Here is a 19,330-nt window from a genome sequence, read left to right as displayed (position 1 = left end):
TCACAGGATACAGGGTAGCTTTGACCCCAGATTTGAACTTAGCCTGCCAGACATCAGGTTTGTTTTTTGTTTTGTTTCATTTTTACTCTACTTGGTTATCCATAGTGTTACTTCAACCTCAGAAATGAACGTCCTAATATACAATGAGATACAGTGGCTTGCCCAAGACCACACAGCCAGTGAGCAGCAGGGCTTTAACTCTTGCTTCTAGAACTTTCCAACTGTTCTCCGCCCCAGCCCACCTGACTGCCCCTGCCCTGGCTCACCTGCGCTCTTGCCCGAAGAGGCGCTCCACCTCTGCCCGGCCAGGGCTGCGGGTATGGCCCTCGTTGCTGCCCTGTGCTTGGGGCTCTGGCCCCCTCTGGGCCAGCCTCCTGGGTGGGGGCAGGTCAGCCAGCATGGTGTACTCCTCCCTCTCCAAGTTGTGTCTGGTTTCCCCTGGGGGTGCTGAGCCCCGAGAGCCTGAGCTACCTGGGGGAGGGGAAGGGGCCAGGAGACCTAAATCACAGGATAGATGGCGGGGAGGAGAGGAGGCTCTGGGTGCATCCCGATGGCCGATGCATACTTGAGGGGGCAGCAGTGGGGAGCCATGCAGAGAGTCAATGGAAGGGGCAAGACTCTCCATACTGGCCCCAGGAGGATCCTGGAAAAAGAGGGAAGGCTCAGGGGCCTGGCGTGGTGGGGAAGAGAAGGAGGGAGCATCTCTGTGCCCGATACACACAGGAGTGGGGATGTGGGGAGGCTCACGCAGAGAGTCAGTGGAAGGGACAAGGCTCTCTGTGCTGGCCCGGGGGAGATCCTGGAAGAAGGAGGGCTCTGGAAACTGGCGTGGTGGGGAAGACGCCCTGGGGGCATCGCGGTACCCAATGCACACTGGTGGGGGAAACTGTGGGGGATCATGTTGGGGGGACTCGTTCTCAGCATCTGATGTATCTGGGAGGAAGGGAAAGGGATCAAACTGGGTATGACGAGGTGGTGAAGTGGCCCGGGGGGCATCACGGTGCCCAATGCACACTACAGGTGGCATGTAGGGGGGTTCGTGGTGGGGTGATTCGCTCTCAGACGAACGGGGATCTGGAAAAAAGGGGAAAGGGTCGTACTGAAAATATCGGGGGGGTGAAGAGGCGCGAGGTGCATCCCTGTGTCCAATGCACACAGCACATGATGGCTGGGGGGGCTCTGAAGATGTCTGGGAAACCCCTCGTGGTGCTGGGTGCAGAGGCGATGAAGTCCGAGAGGCACTGGGACAACCTGGATTATGAGAGGAGGAAGAGGCCACAGATGACGAAGAGTGATGTGGAGGGTCGTGATGGGCTAGTTTGGTAGGAGTTGAGGTCTGAGGCCTCTCCCCTTGGGTTGGCCGGAGAGAAATGGATGCCCAAGGCACCTGGTTTTGTTTGGTGCGAGATGGAGATGAGGTTCGAGGACCATCACTCTGGGTTGGCCGAAGGGTAAAGGAGGCCCAAGGGATATCTTTGTTGGTACGGTGGGGAGAAGGGTTCCTGGAACTACTCCCCTGAGTGGCATGGCGGGGAGATGATGGTCCTGGGTTGTCCTTTTGGGTGCAGCCTTGAGTGAAAGCCCTGGGGTGGTCTTGTTGAAAGGAAGATGGTGGTCCTGGGTTGCTTCGTTGGGTGCAGGCGCTTCGGAGATGTTCCCATCTGCTGCAGGAGGCTGTGGTCTTGTCTCCTTGGGTAGAAGGGGTCCTGGGGGTGTTCTGTAGTATGCAGGAAATTCCGGGGTTGTCCTTCTGGGTAGTTCTATTGGGAGAGGAGCTCCTGGGGTTGTCCCTCTGGGCACAGGGAGTCCTGGGGTTGTCCCTCTGGGTGGTTCTGTTGGGAGAGGAGCTCCTGGGGTTGTCCCTCTGGGCACAGGGAGTCCTGGGGTTGTCCCTCTGGGTGGTTCTGTTGGGAGAGGAGCTCCTGGGGTTGTCCCTCTGGGCACAGGGAGTCCTGGGGTTGTCCCTCTGGGTGGTTCTGTTGGGAGAGGAGCTCCTGGGGTTGTCCCTCTGGGCACAGGGAGTCCTGGGGTTGTCCCTCTGGGTGGTTCTGTTGGGAGAGGAGCTCCTGGGGTTGTCCCTCTGGGCACAGGGAGTCCTGGGGTTGTCCCTCTGGGTGGTTCTGTTGGGAGAGGAGCTCCTGGGGTTGTCCCTCTGGGCACAGGGAGTCCTGGGGTTGTCCCTCTGGGTGGTTCTGTTGGGAGAGGAGCTCCTGGGGTTGTCCCTCTGGGTACAGGGAGTCCTGGGGTTGTTCCTCTGGGTGGTTCTGTTGGGAGAGGAGCTCCTGGGGTTGTCCCTCTGGGCACAGGGAATCCTGGGGTTGTCCCTCTGGGTGGTTCTGTTGGAAGAGGAGGCTTGGACACAAGGAGATGATGCAATGCGGGGGTCATTTTGTGGTATACAGGTCTTGAGGCTATCTTGAATGACTCTGTGGGGAGAGGAAAGTGGAGTGCTGCTTCGCTGGGTGGACATGGTCTTAGGAGTGTCCCTCTGGGAAACTCTTGAAGGAGAGGACTTTCTGGGGCTACTTCGCTGTGTGGCTAAGGTCCTGGGAGTGTCCCTTTGGGTGTTTTGGGATATAGAGGAAGCATGGGAGGTTTCTTGTGCAGAAGCATCATTGAAAACACCCCTTTGAACAGAAGAAGCCTGGGTGGTGTTCCGAGGTCCAGTTGGTGGTACCCTGGAGGAAGCCTGGGTTTGTCCTGAGTGATGTCGTTCCAAGGAGAAGTAACCACTTTCTGCTCGCAGCTTTGTCCAGTGCTGGGCAGCACTCTGTCCACCACTGCCAGAATCTGGAGAGAAATGAGGATATTTAAAGTGAGGAGAGGGAAAAATCATAGCATCCCCTGAGCCTTCTAATAGGTTTCAGTGTCTAATCAGAGGCGGGCACTTCCCGATCAGGCTGAGACAGGCTTAGGCACCGTCTGCTGCCAGGCCAGGGCTTTGCAATGACTGGTGGAGTGGTACCAGAGTGAGAAGGTCATGGGTATGTCCAAAAAGATCAATGCTATGGAGCACAGAGAGGGGGAAGGTGGACCAGGTGCAGCTAATTTCTACTCTCTGGGTGGAATGCCCACAAATCATCCCAACATCTAAGAAACCCCTTTCATGGGTGCCAGGGCATGGTGCCCATGCCTATACCTACACCTGAAGACTCTTCTTACCCTTCCTGCCCCAGAGGCTCATCTCAGGCTCTGGGAATGTGCACAGATAGGGCAGCTATTGCTGAATGGGCACATGTATATCTGCACAGAGCAGAATCAGCACCTAACCAGATTACAGCATGTGACAGTTAATGTTGTTAACAGGATATACTCACCCAGGGGACATGTCTGTGAGGGGTTTCTAAACTGGGTTAATTGAAGAAGGCCTAGTTGAAATGTGGGCAGCATTATCCCTTGTGCTGGGGTTCCAGAGTGAATAAGAGGGAGAAAGCAAGCAAGGACCAGTGAGACAGCTCAGCAGGTGAGTGTGCTTTTGGCTGAGCCTGATGATGTGAGTCTGAGCTCAGGATCTGTGTGTTGGAGAAAACTGACTCCCAGAGGTTGTCTTCTGATCTGCATACAAGCTCCTCGGCACATGTGCACATGCATGTATGTAAACTCTCTCTCTCTCTCTCTCTCTCTCTCTCTCTCTCTCTCACACACACACACACACACACACACACACACACGAATAAATAAGTGAATTTTAAGAAAGAGTGAACACATGGGGCAGGGGAGGCTGATTGGGTACCAGCAGTCATCTAGATGAGTGTTTCTCAACCTGTGGGTCACAACCCCTAGAGGGCATCACCAAGATTATAGGAAAACACAGATATATACATTATGACTCATAACAGTAGCAGAATTGCAGTTACAAAGTGGGGTCACTGCATGATGAACTATATTGAAGGGTCACAGTGTTAGGAAGGTACTTCCTGACTGCAAACCCACTGTGACCAGCCATCACACTCCTGCCTGCCATCATGCCTCCCCCGCCATGTTAGACAGTCGCCTTCTTCCCTCCTTCAATTTCTTTTGTTGGGTATAAAGTAACTAACTCTTTGGGCACCTCAAGGGTATCTCAGGGGTGCTGGGCTCAGGGATAAAAGAGCTGCCCTAAACAGTGACTATGTCACAGCTCTTGGCTGTCATGAACTTGGGGTCTACCTCTACCCTTTTCAGTCCCTTAACCACCGTCCCTCCTCTTGAAGTAGCAAGCTGTGGCTGCCTTCATGAGGACACACTTTCTTTCACATACAACCCTATGGGTTGCTACACTGGAAGCTGGTGTCCCTGAAGTCTGAACTCTCAGAACTGAAGTGGCCCTGGGGACCCCTAAAATGTCCTCTAAATCTACCTGCTTCTGTCATTCCCAGCCCCCACTCAAGGTCACTGACATTTTTGCCCTCTCCCACAGCATGAGTGCACTTTGTCCAGATCATTGTCCCTGATCATAACTGTTGAGCAGAAGGCAGATAAGGAAGGAATGGCCAGGAAACTGCCATTAGAGGAAGGACCAGAGGAGACCAGATGACAATGCAGTGAGAGACCCTGCCTTATGCCCCAGCAAAGAGTTTGGTACTGATGGCGACTGCAACCTTAGCACTAACCTGAGAGATGGAGGATTGTCACAAAGTTGAGGCTACCCAAGGCTCCAGAGTTTGAAGCCAGCCAGAGCTACATAACAAGATCCTATGAGAGACAAACTAAACCAAAGGGAACATAGACAGAAAAGCAGTGAATTTGATTAATCTATAGTTTCCAGTTGTGTTGATACTCTTTTTTGTTCCTGGGGCTGAAGCCTAAGGTCTCACACTGCTAGGCAAGTGCTGAGACACATCCCAGCTCTGACCAATGTCTATTTATTTATCTGTTTATTTATTTTGAATTTTTGAGACAGGGTTGCTCTGTGAACAGCCCTGGCTGTCCTGGAACTTGCTTTGTTGACTAGGCTGGCCTCTAACTCACAGAGTGCTGGAATAATGTTAGTTTCTTAACTCCAGCCTCTGTGTGTGAAACTAACATAAGGAAACCTGGGCAAAGGGTTCAATAGACACTACAGCTGCCATCTTGGCAAATCTAAGATTATTTCAAAATTAAAAGAAAGATAATACTCTCTAGGGGCTTCCTGATGGATTTTGCAAGGATTGTCTCACTCCCCATTCTACCCTCACCCACTTGCCAGGGTCAGCACCTACTCTTTGAGATCCTCTAACAATATAGGAGCCTCACCACCCAGGGCCATTGCTCTTGCTGGTTTCTCTGTCTGAAATGGACAGTGTCCTTCTGGTACTTACATTTCCTGGCCATGGGCTGCCTTCCATGTACCTTCTTCATGCCTAGTGCCTTGATTACCTGCTCTTCCCCTAGCAGTTCTGTGCAATAGGGCCTTGTATTCCCATGGTGCCTCTGGAACTTGGCAGAGGTGTGCAGCACACACAATGCTCCCACCTATGGTTCTGTTTCTGCCTTGCCTGCAGTGGCCTTACCATTTGTGCCATAGGAGCCTGGCTCTCACAAGATGAGGCTTCCATGCAAGACAGGTACTCAGCTGTGCTTGGGCCACCTATGTCCTGCACCCCCAGGGAGCAGTGCCGACTGGGATGAGCCTAGGGGAGGCTCAGTCCCTGGATGCAATGTTGCAAGTGGCCACCAGGTGGCCAGAGGCCACAGATTCTGGCTTAAGTAGGTCACAGATGAGGATACCACCCATAGTCCAGGGGCTTTCAACAGCAAGAAAGCAAAGCCTGGCTGTGTGGGGTTCTCTATAATCCCAGCACGGAGAAGGCGGAGGCAGGAGGATCAGGAATTCCAGAGCAGCCTCAGTTATACAGAATCCAAAGCTCACTTGAACCAGGATCACAGACAGGTACCCGCCACCACCCCCATACCCAGCCGAGCATTTTAGTTAGCATCAGGATTTGAAAGGAAAGTGATTGGTGTTATGTGCTATCCTGTCTCCAGGCAGCACATGGGGACACTGAATGGCCTCTTGACTGCTGCAGCATCTGCAAAGCTCCCCTGAGGAACACTGTGAGTGGGTACCCTGATCATCCAGTTGATGGGAAACTTTTCATCCTGGGATTCAGTGTCAGCATCAGCTAAACCAGGTGTTACTAGGTGGCTCAGCTGACTTATATTCTCCTGCTCCAATGCATTCTGACTTCACACCCAAACCATGCTTAAGAGGAAAGTGCCCCATCTCCTTGGCAAGGCTGAAGAGGCCCAGCACAACTTACCCCCATTGTGTACCCCATCCACATTTAAACTGCAGCTGCTAACTGGCCACATAGTCCTGTCTCCCCTGACCTGCTCTCCTCCATCCAAACAGCCCTCTCCTGGGCCAGCCCTGTACCATCTTTGGTGGCTTGAATAAAAACGACCCTCCATAGCTGGACAGTTGTGGTGCATGTCTTTAATCCCAAAACTCAAAATGCAGAAGCAGATGAATCTCTGAGTTCAAGGATAGCCTAGTCTAAGAGGGAGTTCCAGGACAGCCTAGGCTACACAGAGAAACCTAGTCTTGAAAAAAAAAAAAAAAAAAAAAAAAAAAAGCAAAGGGCTGGAGAGAGAGATGGCTCAGAGGTTAAGAGCACTGAGTGCTCTTCCAGAGCACTGAGTTCAATTCCCAGCAACCACATGGTGGCTCACAACCAACTATAATAAGATTTGGTGCCCCATTCTGGCCTGCAGGGATACATGCAGGCAGAATGTTGTATTCATAATAAACAAATAAGTCTTTTTTAAGGAAGAAAAGAAAAACAAAACAAAAGACCCCATCCCTTCTCTCATGCCTATGTCTGCTCCTCCTCTGTCCTGTCTGTCCTGTCTGTCCTGTCTGTCTGCTTCGCAAGGTGCTGATCTCTGTAAGGCAAGGGTCATTGCTAACTCTCCCTGAGACCTCAGGGCATCTTCACCCAAACTTCACCCAAACACATGAAGATTGATGAGACTCCTGTAAGGCCCATGGGAAGCCAGGACTGCCATCAGGAAGGACAAGGGCATTCTGGCGTCCTGATCACACTGAAAGAGAAATCAGGGCCAGAATTGCGTGCCCACCATACTGAACTCACGTCCAAGCAAGATGTTGGCCAGTCTCACCAACCTCCATGGACTTGGCATAACAGTAGCCCCTCACCCATCTCTCTGTCTTTCTCTTTTTCTCTTTCTCAGAACAGCACCCTGACTTCCTCTGGGTACTCTCCCCTCCACCTAGCTCAGGCCATGAGGTTTGCATAGGAGGCCAGACAGTGATCAAGATGACCCCAGTGGTCCCTGTGATAACCCTTCCTGAGACTTAACTGTAGTCACAGGACAGATGTGCCCTTCACAGGACAAGCTGGCCCCTTTGGTGGCTATCATGCTATTATTATACAAGTGTTTGACTAAAAATGGAGCCACTTCAGCAGAAGGAAGAATGGAGAAGAGCCCTGGGTACTGTCTGTCTGATCACTTGGGTCCAGCCACACCTGAACTTCCACCGTGTCATTCTGTTTATGCAGGTGTTCTACTTGTATTCATCCAGCTTCAACCGCTTAGAACTTAGAGACCTAATCTTTCAACTGAGGGAAAGTATCCTTAAGTTGGGCAGCATGGCAAATGATACAAGAACTTCTATTTTTAAGATCTGCCAGGTGGTAGTGGCACACAATCCCAGCATTTAGGAGGCAGAGGCAGGCAGATCTCTGAGTTTGAGACCAGCCTGTGATGGGAGATGTCATTCTGTAAATATGTTTCTCATATTGGTTAATGAATAAAGCACAATTGGCCAATAGGAAAGCAAATAGGTGGGACTAGGAGACTAGGAGGGGAGAGGAAGTAATAGGGAGGAGAGTCAAGATGGAGGATGGAGAGAGAAGAACACCAGCCCCTCTCTCCGGTAAGATAAGACCACGTGGAAATACTTAGATTAATAGAAATGGGTTAATATTTAAGACAGAGCTAGCTGATAAGAAATTAGTAACTGGCCAACAAATTTATATCTAATACAGCATCTCTGTGTGTTAATCAGGGCTGGCACAGCGGTGGGACCAGACCTGCAGGGAAAAACTACTCTTAACAAGCCTGGTCTACAGAGGGAGTTTCAGGACAGCCGAAACCCCATCTCAGGGAAAAAAAAAAAAAAAAAAAGATTCAGGTCCTCAGGGCTGGAAAGATGACTCAGTGGTTAAGAGGAGCACTGGCTACTCTTCCAGAGGACCTGGGTTCAATTCCCATCACCCACACGGCATCTCACAAGAGTCTGTAACTTCAGTTCCATTGGATAAGACACTCTCATACAGACATATGTACAGGCAAAATATCAATGCACATAAAATAAAAATAAATGATTTAAAAGAGAGAGAGAGAGATTCTGCCCCTCAAAGGAAGCTGAGCCAATGAGATGGCTATTTGCAGGCCCCAAGCCATTACCACTCCAAGGTCATGAGACCATCCTGGAAGTACTCACCCTCCTTTCCTGCTGGGTCTCCTCCAGCTGGAGACCTGGTGACCCTTTGAGCGCTGTCAGCTCTCAGCCCCTCCTGAGGCCTCCTCGGGATCATCACATTGAGTCTGTCCCTGTTGGGGACCACCCTTGGCCTCTCAACAGTATCCCAGTCCTGCTGGGAGAGGAGAAAGCTTGTTGGAGAGAAGACCCCAGACCTGTATCCCAGCACGAAGGCTAGAAAAACAGGTTTTTAAGGGCACCTGCCACCTGAGTGAGGCTCTCAGCCAGTGATAACTCAGCAGACCTTCTGTCAGCCTTGAAAGAGAGGCACAGCCATTGAAATCAAAATCTGGGCCAAAGTCACAGATAGAAGAAAGCATTCAAATCCTAGGCCACTGCTTCCCAGCTGTGTGGTCTTAAGTGAGTTACTTCCCTGCTCTGAGCCTCAGTCCCTAACAGGGCCACAGAAGTCTCTAGCATAGAGGGTGGTGGAGGGCCTTGCTTGAATTCAGGCCCACTGAGACCTGTGCACGGTACCCACCACATGTGTCAACAGGCTAGGCTGTTTATGTGAAGTTCGTTCTTTCCTGTCATTTTCTTTTGGGGGGAGGGGGGAGGGTCTGAAGGGACAGGTCTGAAAGTGTGAAGGTATAGGGACAGCTTCCTGGCTCCTCTCTCCTGCTAGCTCCTGCCAGTTCCCAAACCTGTTACCTTCCTTCTCCTTTGGAAATCAACACCAGGACTGGTCATAGTCTCAGCAGCATGTAGCCAGGGCAGAGCTGGGCCCAGCCTCACGCTCGCTCTGGAAACCATGCCTATTTCCCGGCCCTGAGACCTGAGGCAGCTGGTGACTCATACAAAGTCCCTACTGGACTGAAATGCTTCCCTCCACCTGCCCACACTACCACCCACCCTGAGCCAGTCCAGAGATGCCCCACCCTTCCTCCCATCAGGGAAGGCAATTGGCCCAGCATTCTGCAGTGAGGCTCAGCCTTCCTCTGAAGGTTTAGAGGTCTTGTCTCTAGGGCTAAGGACACTGGATGACACTGTTTGTTCCCAGACCCTGGCCCTCAGCTCACCACAGAGGAAGAAATGCTGGTATCATGAGGGGTATTGCTGTCCTGGCTGGAGCTGGCGTCAGAGTTGGGTTCCTCCAGATAGGGTACCACCTCAGGGTCCTGGTGCCTGTTCTTTGGGGCAGTTGCAGGGCCCTCTGCAGGGAGAGCAGCTGTTGGGGACCAGCCTCTGGGAGAGGAGAGAGAACAATTATTTTCCCCTAAAAGGTAGCAGAGTCAAGGACTCAGTCCTGCCTGCCCTCCAGTACGTGTGGGTGTGTTCACACCATGCCAGGGTCTGTAGCAACAGAACAAGAAGCCAGAGCTGAGGGTATTTGGACTGGGCTGTCTATGGACCAGCCCCTAGAGCTACAAGAGGGTTCCACCGTACAGATGAAGAAACCCAGGCTCTGGGGGGGCTCAGGAGCCTGGGCAAGGCCACAGCCCTGGGAAAGGGCAGAGCCAAAGCACCCTTCAATGAGCAGGTATGGGGACACTGAGCCAGTTTGGCACATGAAGGGTGTTAAGCAGTGTGAGGGGAAGTGAGTTCCAAGGGAGGAGCTGTGGAAATAAATGCATAGGAAGCAGTTCCTATGGCCCCCACTCAAGAGGCTTACAGTGCATGGCATCCCAAAGTGACCCACACACAGGCCTATAAAATAGTATGGAGTGATGACACTATAAATGAAATCTATACTTAAGGAAATAGGAACATTCTGCACACATCCCGACCTTCATGCCTAAACCACACAATGCAGGTTTGCAAATCAAATGCTTCAACAAGTCCTACAGGAAATACATTGACTATCAGAGCCTCCTTTTTCTTTTTCTCCTAAAATAATGCCCACCTGAGGGGAACACATGCCCTCAAACAATTTGAGAATTTGTTCCAGCATCTCTTTCTAAAATTTATTTCTGCCATATTGAAAATCAAGCCCAGGATCTTAGGCACACTGCCTGTCACTGAGATACCCTCTCAGCCCATCTTGTTTCACAAACAGGAGAAGTGAGGCCTAAAAAGATAAACTAGCATGTGGGAAGTCCCACAGCCCATCACAGCAGATGTGAAACTGGGATCCAGCTCTCTGGACCCACAAGCCATGGCCTCCTAGGGTCTCAAGACCCCAGTAGGGAACTTGGGGCCCATAAAGGCTTAGACTGGAGGGAATCTCAAAGCCTGGGGACCCAGTCAAGACGGAGTAACAGTAGGTGACCTGGCTGATAGAACCATTCAATTTTTTTGGGGGGGGGATTTCAGGGAACAGAGCTATGTAACCCAAGCCAGCTTTGTGCTCCAAACCCTCTTCTTCCACTTCCTGAATGCTGGTATTACATCCATCTGCCACCACACCCAGCTCCTTCAGCCTTTTAAAACCGTACACAGGAACTAGAAGAAATACATAGCTATCCCCCACCTCACGGAATTATGGGATAGTCAGGGCCACCAGGAAAGTCAGCCAGGGCTAGGGTCAGAGACTCAGGTAAAACAAGGACGGACCAATGTGAGCTTTCCAGGGTTCCCCTGCCCCAAGGACTCCTGGAATACATCCACCATCAGAGCCCTCTGTGCCCAGACTTTGTGGGCTGGCTACATGACCCACACCAGCTGTTGTAGATGGGGACTGCCATCATGAAGAGTAGGGAAGGTATGGGTATCCCCCTCAGGGGTCCCGTCCCTGGAACCTGGAGTTCTACCCACCTCTGAGGCCCCTGCCTGAGACCAAGGCCTTCCACAGAGTGGCCAGCACAGCTGGTGGTGCCAAGTGGGTCCTCGGGGGCCAGTGGGCAGCAGGGCAGATCGCAGTAAGGTGGCTCGACACTAGAAGGGCTGTGAGGCTCCTGGGCCCCGCATTGGAGAGAGGAGACAGCTCAGGCCCACGTGGGACTCCCCTTCCTCCTCCTCCAGACAGTCCCTCCCAGCTCAGACTGGTGGATGTCTCCAGAAGTCATCTCCTGGCACCTCCCTGCTCAAGGAGACCAGCTATTCCATCAGCTGGCAATGCCCTGGGGACTGTGGTCAGAGTCAGCAGGGTACCTGGAGTACATATGCACACATGTGTACATGGATGTGTGTGTGTGTGTGTGTGTGTGTGTAAATACCTGTAGTTTGGGGGCACCCATGTGTACGTCATTATTGAGGGATATATGCCCAATTGCATGTGTACAGGCCTGTCAGCTATGCCGGCGCATATATGTGTTCAAGATTATGTAAACACGAATGTATGAGTGCATGCCTGAGAATGGGAACTGCATCAAAGGCCCCAGAGACCCTTGCATCCAGAAAACAAGAGGGAAAGAGCAAAATGGCCTGGCCTGGAATGGAAGAAGAGGTCTGAAAGTGGAGGGGCCAGTAAGAGCTAGAAGAAATGGAAGGTTCTGTCCCACTACAGGAGAGGCAGGGGCCCCAAAGAGGAGATCACAGCCCCCAAGCCAGAGGTGTGCCCTTGGCACTGTTCACAGCAAGGCCACACCTGGAAAGGCTGACACTGGGTTCAGCTAGAAGAAACAGCTGCTCCCCTCATAGAAGACCCCCCATTCCCTGCACCTCCCAGAATGGCAGGGCCCTCCCTTGGTGGTGGGAGACAGGGCCATGGCACCTTGTGCCCCGCCTCCTCTCGGGTTACCTGGGCATCAGACTCCCACAGTGGCAGCTGGCGGCTGTCAGCACCCTCGTTCCCGGGGGGCTCCGGCTCAGGCTCCCACACTGCTGCCCTCCCAGGCCCTGACTCTGGGCCGTGGTGGATGCAGTGCTCCAGGCAGCAGAAACCTTAGAGGGGCCAGCCTCGGGAGCAGGGCCCCTCATTACTGTTTCATAAGCCGGGGCCCAGCCAAGAACAATGCACGACATGAAACCAGAGGAACCCGATCCTGGCGGCTCACCTGAGAGCAGGCCTGATGGGAGTCTCCCTGGGGACCCTGGAGCCCGGAGACTGGGACAGCGGCTGTAGCCCAGGCAGTGCCCTGGGTGGGCAGGAGTGCTCTAGAATTTAAGAAAACCACAATGAGCAAGGCCAGGATGTGCTAGGGAAGGGCTAGGGGTCTGCAGCCATATCCAGGCCAAAGAGGGCCCATGAGGATTCAGTTTCACACCTGCCCCATAGCCAGATTCTGATCAAAGCCAGCTAGCCGGAGGTGTCAGATCCACAGCCCGGCCTGGCGCCTCAGCTACCCAGGGGACAGCATGGCAAGAAGGAGGGAACAGACTCTCAACCCAAGCCCTGTACTTCCAAAGACCCCACCCAGCATGAACCCAGGGGCTAATACGGCACCTAGTTCTTGCTTTCATCCTTAGCCCCACCCCTCCCTCTGTTCACATGACCATGTCCAGTAGTCAGTCCCCAGCTCTGATTTCCTGACTAGTCAGTGTCACAGTCTCTCCTATAACAGACCTGGGTCCCATCCCAGCTGGATGACCTCACTCGGTGGCTTCCCCTCTCTGGACCTTGCTGTCTATGAAAAGGAGGCATGGGGTGGCCAAGACCTTGGCTAGGTGACTTGGCCTCAATTGTGTCACCTATAAAGCTGTCATGATAACCACAGCCTCCCCTAGGGGACATGAGAAGAATTACATGAGGTGAAATTTGTCATAAGCACAAAAACCCAGCCTGAGCTACAAAGAGAGAGTTTGACCGAAAAGGGCAGGGAAAGGGTGGCGCTCATATAAAGGTCTGTGTGGCCCTAGTGTAAAGCAAGGCCCTTCCACACAACCTGTCCTCCCTCCCACCCAACCTATTCTCCCTCCCTCTCTCCAAACCTGGCCACAGCCTGCTCAATACCATGTGACTTTCAGGGCTCAGTTTCCACCAGCCACCAGCCTGTGGACTCAGGTGTGTCTGGAGCCCAGGGTTTTCAGAAGCTGAAGATAAAAAGAAAAATCATATGGCCAGCAGCTAATCATGTCCAATAGGCCATAGGGGACACTTTGTGATCAGAGCCATTTCTACAAAATCTAGAGCAGCTGAAACCATGAGCAGGGAAGCCTAGGCCATCCCCATCCCCTGTGGCAGATGTGGTGGGGGCCCAGCTAGGGGCTGCACTGCCCTAAACAAGCCAGTGATGCTTTTAAATATAGGCCTTTTTTGGGCTCCATGTGTCTGGATTGATACTAGAAGCAAATGGGGCCAAGATCCCAGAATCCTTTGGGGCAAGGTGGAACACTGGCCACATTTGGTTCCTTGGAGACACGTGATAAGAATGATCTGGAGAGACAGTGGACAGTATAGACAAAGCAAGCCAGGGACAGCAAGCACTCAAGGGCAGATGCTGGGTCTCTGGGAAAACAGAGACTCTGTCCACTGCCTCCTACCTAACCTCAGAGCATCATGGAATGGGATCCAGGGAGGCAGCCAGAAAGGTCCAGAAGAGGTAACTTGATAAGGGTCAGATAAAAACCTGATTTGTTAGCAATGTGGTGGTGGTGCACACTTTGAATGCCAAGACTCAGGAGAAAGAGACCGGCAGATCTCTGTGACTTCCAGGCCAGCCTTGTCTACAGAGCAAGTTCCAAGACAGCCAAGGAAACCCTGTCAAACCAAAACAAAAAACAACAAAACTCACAAAAAACAAACACTCCGACTTGTTCTATGTTATGTTGGGAATGGAAGTCATGGGCTAGTTTATGCTAGGCAATTGTCCTATTTCTGTGTTGCTGTGTCCCTAAACTAAGGTCAGGTGTGTGTATGTGTGTTAGGTATATATATGTGCATATGGACACTAGAGAGTGGCATTTCCACATTTATTTATTTATTTATTTATTTATTTATTTATTTATTTATTTATTTTAGACAAAGTCTCTGTAGCCTTGACTGGCTTGAAACTTACTATGCAGTTCAGGCTGGCCTTGAACTCTTCAAAGAGATCCACTTGCCTGTGCCTCCCAAGTTCTGGGATTTAAAGGTGTGGGTCACCATACACAGTTCTGTTTTATTTTTCTGCGTATGGTTGCTTGCCTACATGTCTGTATTGGCACCACAGGGTGAGAAAAAATATTGGATCCTCTGGAATTTGAGTTACAGATGGTTCTGAGCCTCCGTGTGGGTACTGGGAGCTGAATTCAGGTCCTCTGCAAGAGTGGCAAAATGCTCTTACCCACTTAGCTGTATCTCCAGACTGGCTTCAAACTCAGAGATCTACCTGCTTCTGCCTCCCGAGTGCTGGGATTAAAGGTGTGCTCCACACCACTGCCACCCAGCATCCTACTACGCTATTCTGAACCCAGAGCTCACCCATTTCATAAGGCTGCCTGGTAAACAAGTCAGTGGGATGACACTGTCTGTCTCCCAGCACTGTGCTATACAAATCACCATATCCAGTTCTTTTTGTTACTTATTTATTTATCTATTATCTATCTATCTATCTACCTACCTATCTATCTATCTATCTATCTATCTATCTATCTATCTATCTATTTTTGCTTTTGAAGACAGAGTTTCTTTGTGTAACAGCCCTGACTGCCCTGGAACTCACTTTGTAGACCAGGCTGTCTTCAAACTCACAGAGATTCTCCTGCCTCTGCCTCTCCAGTGCTGGGATTAAAGGTTTGTGCCAACACCATCCAGTTACACCTAGCTTTCTATGTGGGTGCTTGACTAGAACTCAGATCCTCAAGCTTGCTAGTGGACTAGGAGTTGATAAGACTGGGGATGGAGAGGAGAAGCCTGAGGCTAACGCCTAAGGTATGAGGTTCAGGGCACAGTGAGTGTGAGCAACCATAGGACACAGTAGAAATGGTCCAAGCTGCAGCTCAGTGCTAGACCATAGCAGGAGACAGATGCTTGGGAAATCTGACACCACAGACTTGCCTGCATCCACAGAGGGGTGTGGAATAAGAAAAGGTATTAGGTGAGGCTGAAATCACCTTGCATTTGAGTGCTGGGGCTAGATTTTTTTTTTTTTTTTTTTTTTTTTTGAGACAGGGTCTCTGTGTAGCCCTGGTTGTCCTGAAACTTGCTCTGTAGACCAGGCTAGCCTTTAACTCACAGAAATCCACCAGCCTCTCCCTGAGTGCTGGGATGAATCTTTATTTTTAATTTATTTATTATGTACAAAGTGTTTTTTCCTAAATGTATGACTGCATGTCATAAGAGATCACCAGATCTCATTATAGATGGTTGTGAGCTAACTACCATGAAGTTGCTGGGAATTGAACTCAGGGCCCCTAGAACAACAGTCAGTGTTCTTAACCTTTGAGCCATCTCTCTCCAGCCCCTTGGAATAGGTCTTACAGCATCATGTTTTAGTCCAAGTGCTCTTCACTGAACCACCTCTTTACCCATTAGCACTGTCCAGCTCCCAGTCAAGCTTTTAAAATATTTACAATTATATATATATATATATATATATATATATATATATATATATATATGGGTATGTGCATGTGGATATGTGTATGTGCATGGTCTGTGTGCAGGTGCCCATGGAAGCCAGAAGAGGGCATTAGATTCCCTAAAATGGAGGTTCAAGTGGCTGTAAGTTTCTGACATGGGGCTGGGGAACCAAACCAAACCTGAAAGAGCAAGTACTCTTAACCACTAACCCATCTCTCAGCACCAGTTGTTTCTTCTCTTTCTTTCTTTCTTTCTTTCTTTTTTTTTTTTTTTTTTTTTTTTTTTTTTTTTTTCAAGACAGGGTTTCTCTGTGGAGCCTGGTTCCTCTAGCTGTCCTGGAACTCACTCTGTATACCAGGCTGGCTTTGAATTCACAGAGATCCACCTGCCTCTGCCTCCTGAGTGCTAGGGTTAAAGTCATGCACCACCAACACCTGACTCCCAGCTTTTTTTAAAAACGTGTGTGTGTGTGTGTGTGTGTGTGCTTGTGTATATGTATGCATGTGTGTGAGTCAGAGGTCAGGTCTCACCTTTTACCATGTGAGTCCCAGGGATTGAACTCAGGTCAACAGACCTGAAACCTCCCTTACTCACTGAGTCACATTGCCAACCCCCAGTCAGTTTTTAATTTCAAGTAATAGGAGGCAAAGTTGGAGAGTTGGGGGTACACACCAACTGTGTGGCCCTCCTTCTCAGGAGGTTGGGGGGCCACTTCACTGCTCGAGAGGGACAGTGAGCTCAGATCCTGTTTGCTTCAGTGGTTACCTCAGCTTGTAAGCTCAGTGATAACTGCTCAGCTCTGGAGGATGGTCACAGAGGAAGCCAGAAGGACACAAGTCTCTGTGCATGGGATATGGTAATAAAAACTGACTCTGGGGCGGACAGTCCTTTGTCCCCATCTCAAGGCTACCACCAACTCTGGATCAAATGCATACCTGTAGCAACTCCACCTTTGTCCCTCATTTCCCTCTCTCCTCCCTCCTTCCACACTTTGCCCAGTAATCACAGCAACACTGAAAATGAAGATTGAATCACTCTAATCACTGTCTTGTTTACAATCCTTAGTGCCACTTCATGACAACTGAAATGCAATCTAAGGTCCTCAACATGTCTACTAAACCAAGCACATAAAGCCAGGTGAGAGCCAGGATCCACTCAATTCTCCACTCTCTATGTGGGTGGCTCTCCCTCTCAATGACCAATGAGTCACATTCACTTCATCCTTTCCGCCTCAAAACCTTTGTACACACCATACCGTTCCCTTCCCCTCTTCTTTTTCCTAGCTTCAATAGCAAGCCTTCATCAAGTTGCTAAAGGTCCTCAGAGAACTTTGCCGGTGGCCTGACAACCCTGTTCCTTCATAGCACCAATCACAGCTATTCTGAAACAGCCATTTCCCTGGTTCTTTTCTTCCTGCCCATGGCTTTGACTAGACCACCAGCCCCCTGGTGCCATTGATGTCACAGCTTCATTTAACATCACTGCCCTAGCAACCAGTGAAATACTGGCTCACTTCAAGAACTATTCATTCCAAATGACTACACAAGCTGACCCAAAATCTTGGTTTATACATATAAATAAATAAGTAAGTAAAAGACCTCCGGAAAATGGAAAAAGTGTAGGAATATTAACACAGTCTAAATGGCACACAGCTCAGGAGGAAGCAGCTCCTTCAACTGTAAGTTCATAGTCCAACCCATCATTGACCCCACATTCTGAACCACCTGCCACAGGGAAAGCCAGCCTACCTGGTATCTTGCTCCATGGACCTCCCCATCATGACAGCATCTCAAACAGTGGCTCTTGGGAGATATACTAACTTCAAAATGTACACCTGGGGCATTCATAGCCATTTCCTCCATAGCAGGTGAGTCACACCAGGCAGCTCCGTGAGCCAGTGGCTTTCTAGGTTGGGCCTGGGAAGGATTTGGGGACAAGAACCTGATAACTGGTGGGCCCAAGCTAGACAAAGCTGTCTACCCATTTTTCTGTTCATGTATTTATCAATAGTAACAACTAAGTTTCCAAACATACTGTCAAGCATTTGCCTGTGATTTCTAATCCTTATTATATATTGTTGGTCAATGTTCCAAGGACCCTGAATTATATTCTCCTTGCTCATAAAAATGTAAGTTTCCATGAGAAAAATAAGTTTGACAAAGTTGGGAGGTGATGGCACATGCCTTTGATCCCAGCACTCAGGAGGCAGAGACAAATGGAGCTCTGTGAGTTCAAGACCAGCCTGATCTACAAAGCGAGTCCAAGTACAGCCAAAACTACACAGAGAACTCTGTCTAGAAAAAAAAAAAAACAAAAACAAATGAGCAATAAAGGCAAGTTTCCAGCCATAGGTGGTAGGTACTATACACCCCTTGATCCCAGCGACTCAGAACACTAGTGAGTGTGTAGGTTTGGGATCAGTGTAGGTAACATATACAGTCTCCATATCTTGAAAAACAACAACAACAACAACAAAAAAGAGCTGCCAACAAACTTCAGGACCTGCATCTGAACACCCAGAATGTATAACCTATTATGATGTTATATGTTAGGGAGGTAAATATGTGCATGGAGGCGGGGTCCCTGGTGTACTCTGGCTAGTCAGTCTAGCTGAGTCATCCAGCTATCCAGCTTCAGGCTCAGTGAGACCCATCTGAAAAAGAAACTCAGCATCATCTGCCAGGCAATGGTGGTGCACACATTTAATCCCAGCACTCAGAAGGCAGAGACAGGCAGATCTCTGAGTTTGAGGCCAGTCTGCTCTACAGAGTGAGTTCCAGGACATCTAGGGCTACACGGAGTATTGAGGAAAAAAAAGGAAGAAAGAAAGAAATCTCAGCATCACCCTCTTTCCTCCACATGTACCCACACACATATGTACACATACACAAACATGTAACACATGCACACACACCAAATAAAGAAGCCAACAACAAAACCCCCATAATTCTGTTTTCTCTGTTATCTGTCCAGTTAGAATCACAGAGCTAAGGCCCGAGGTTCACCATGAAAGAGGGTCCCCTAAGTCATCCCAAAGTGTCTAGCCTTATAAACCTATAGCTCCCCTCTTACTCAGCAAAAGTCACCACCAGTTTCAGAGGAGGCAATCAAGGCTCAGAGAGGTTCTCTGACACACATGTGGCACTGGTCCAGCTGGAGGCTCTGATCTGTCCCTCAAAGCCCAGAGGTAAACATGAGGGTGCTGTATCACACTGCCAAGCTGTAGGTCCCTTGGCAAACGCAGAGTGATGCAAAAGCCTGACCAGGTAGTTTTCAGACTTGAGGACAAATCTTAGACAAAAGTGAACAACCACCTAAGGTCACAAAGTATGTATGTGACTGAACTTAGCCAAAAAAAGAACCACTGGTGTTCCATATGGGTGTGGTGTGCCCCGCCCCCCCCCCACACTTCTAAAGATCAAACCCAAGTCCTGGCAGGTGTTAGAGAACTGCTCTAACCACCGAGCCACACCTCCATCCTAGCTGGGGGTCTTGAACCTCTCTGTTTTGGAGTCTATAATGTCCACACCCTGGAAGTG

At 50.1% G+C, this 19,330-nt stretch overlaps 1 protein-coding gene across 1 annotated transcript; it reads right to left on the bottom strand.

Annotated features, from left to right (window-relative positions):
- Positions 1 to 258: 258 nt before the first annotated feature.
- On the bottom strand, positions 259 to 12,564 carry LOC127225614 (TRIO and F-actin-binding protein-like). Its single transcript, XM_051189101.1, has 6 exons — positions 12,556 to 12,564; positions 12,346 to 12,486; positions 11,165 to 11,304; positions 9,490 to 9,655; positions 8,432 to 8,582; positions 259 to 2,790 (listed from the first exon to the last, which is right to left on the bottom strand). The coding sequence occupies exons 1-6, from the start codon at positions 12,562 to 12,564 to the stop codon at positions 263 to 265; spliced, it is 3,135 nt and encodes a 1,044-aa protein (XP_051045058.1). The 3' UTR covers positions 259 to 262.
- Positions 12,565 to 19,330: the final 6,766 nt, after the last annotated feature.

Source organism: Phodopus roborovskii, unplaced genomic scaffold (assembly GCF_943737965.1).
Source record: "Phodopus roborovskii unplaced genomic scaffold, PHOROB, whole genome shotgun sequence".
NCBI classification, from domain to species: domain Eukaryota; kingdom Metazoa; phylum Chordata; class Mammalia; order Rodentia; family Cricetidae; genus Phodopus; species Phodopus roborovskii.
Note: the sequence above shows the minus strand (reverse complement) of the source record. Positions and strands in the feature narration are given on the sequence as shown.

Bases quoted from the DNA above. Each gene is read 5' to 3' on its own strand.
- LOC127225614 (XM_051189101.1), bottom strand. The intron at 9,656-11,164 runs GTGGGTAGAACT...CTCCTCTCCCAG, and splicing joins CTCAGGCAGGGGCCTCAGAG to AGGCTGGTCCCCAACAGCTG. The intron at 2,791-8,431 runs GTGAGTACTTCC...ATTTCTCTCCAG, and splicing joins AGACCCAGCAGGAAAGGAGG to ATTCTGGCAGTGGTGGACAG.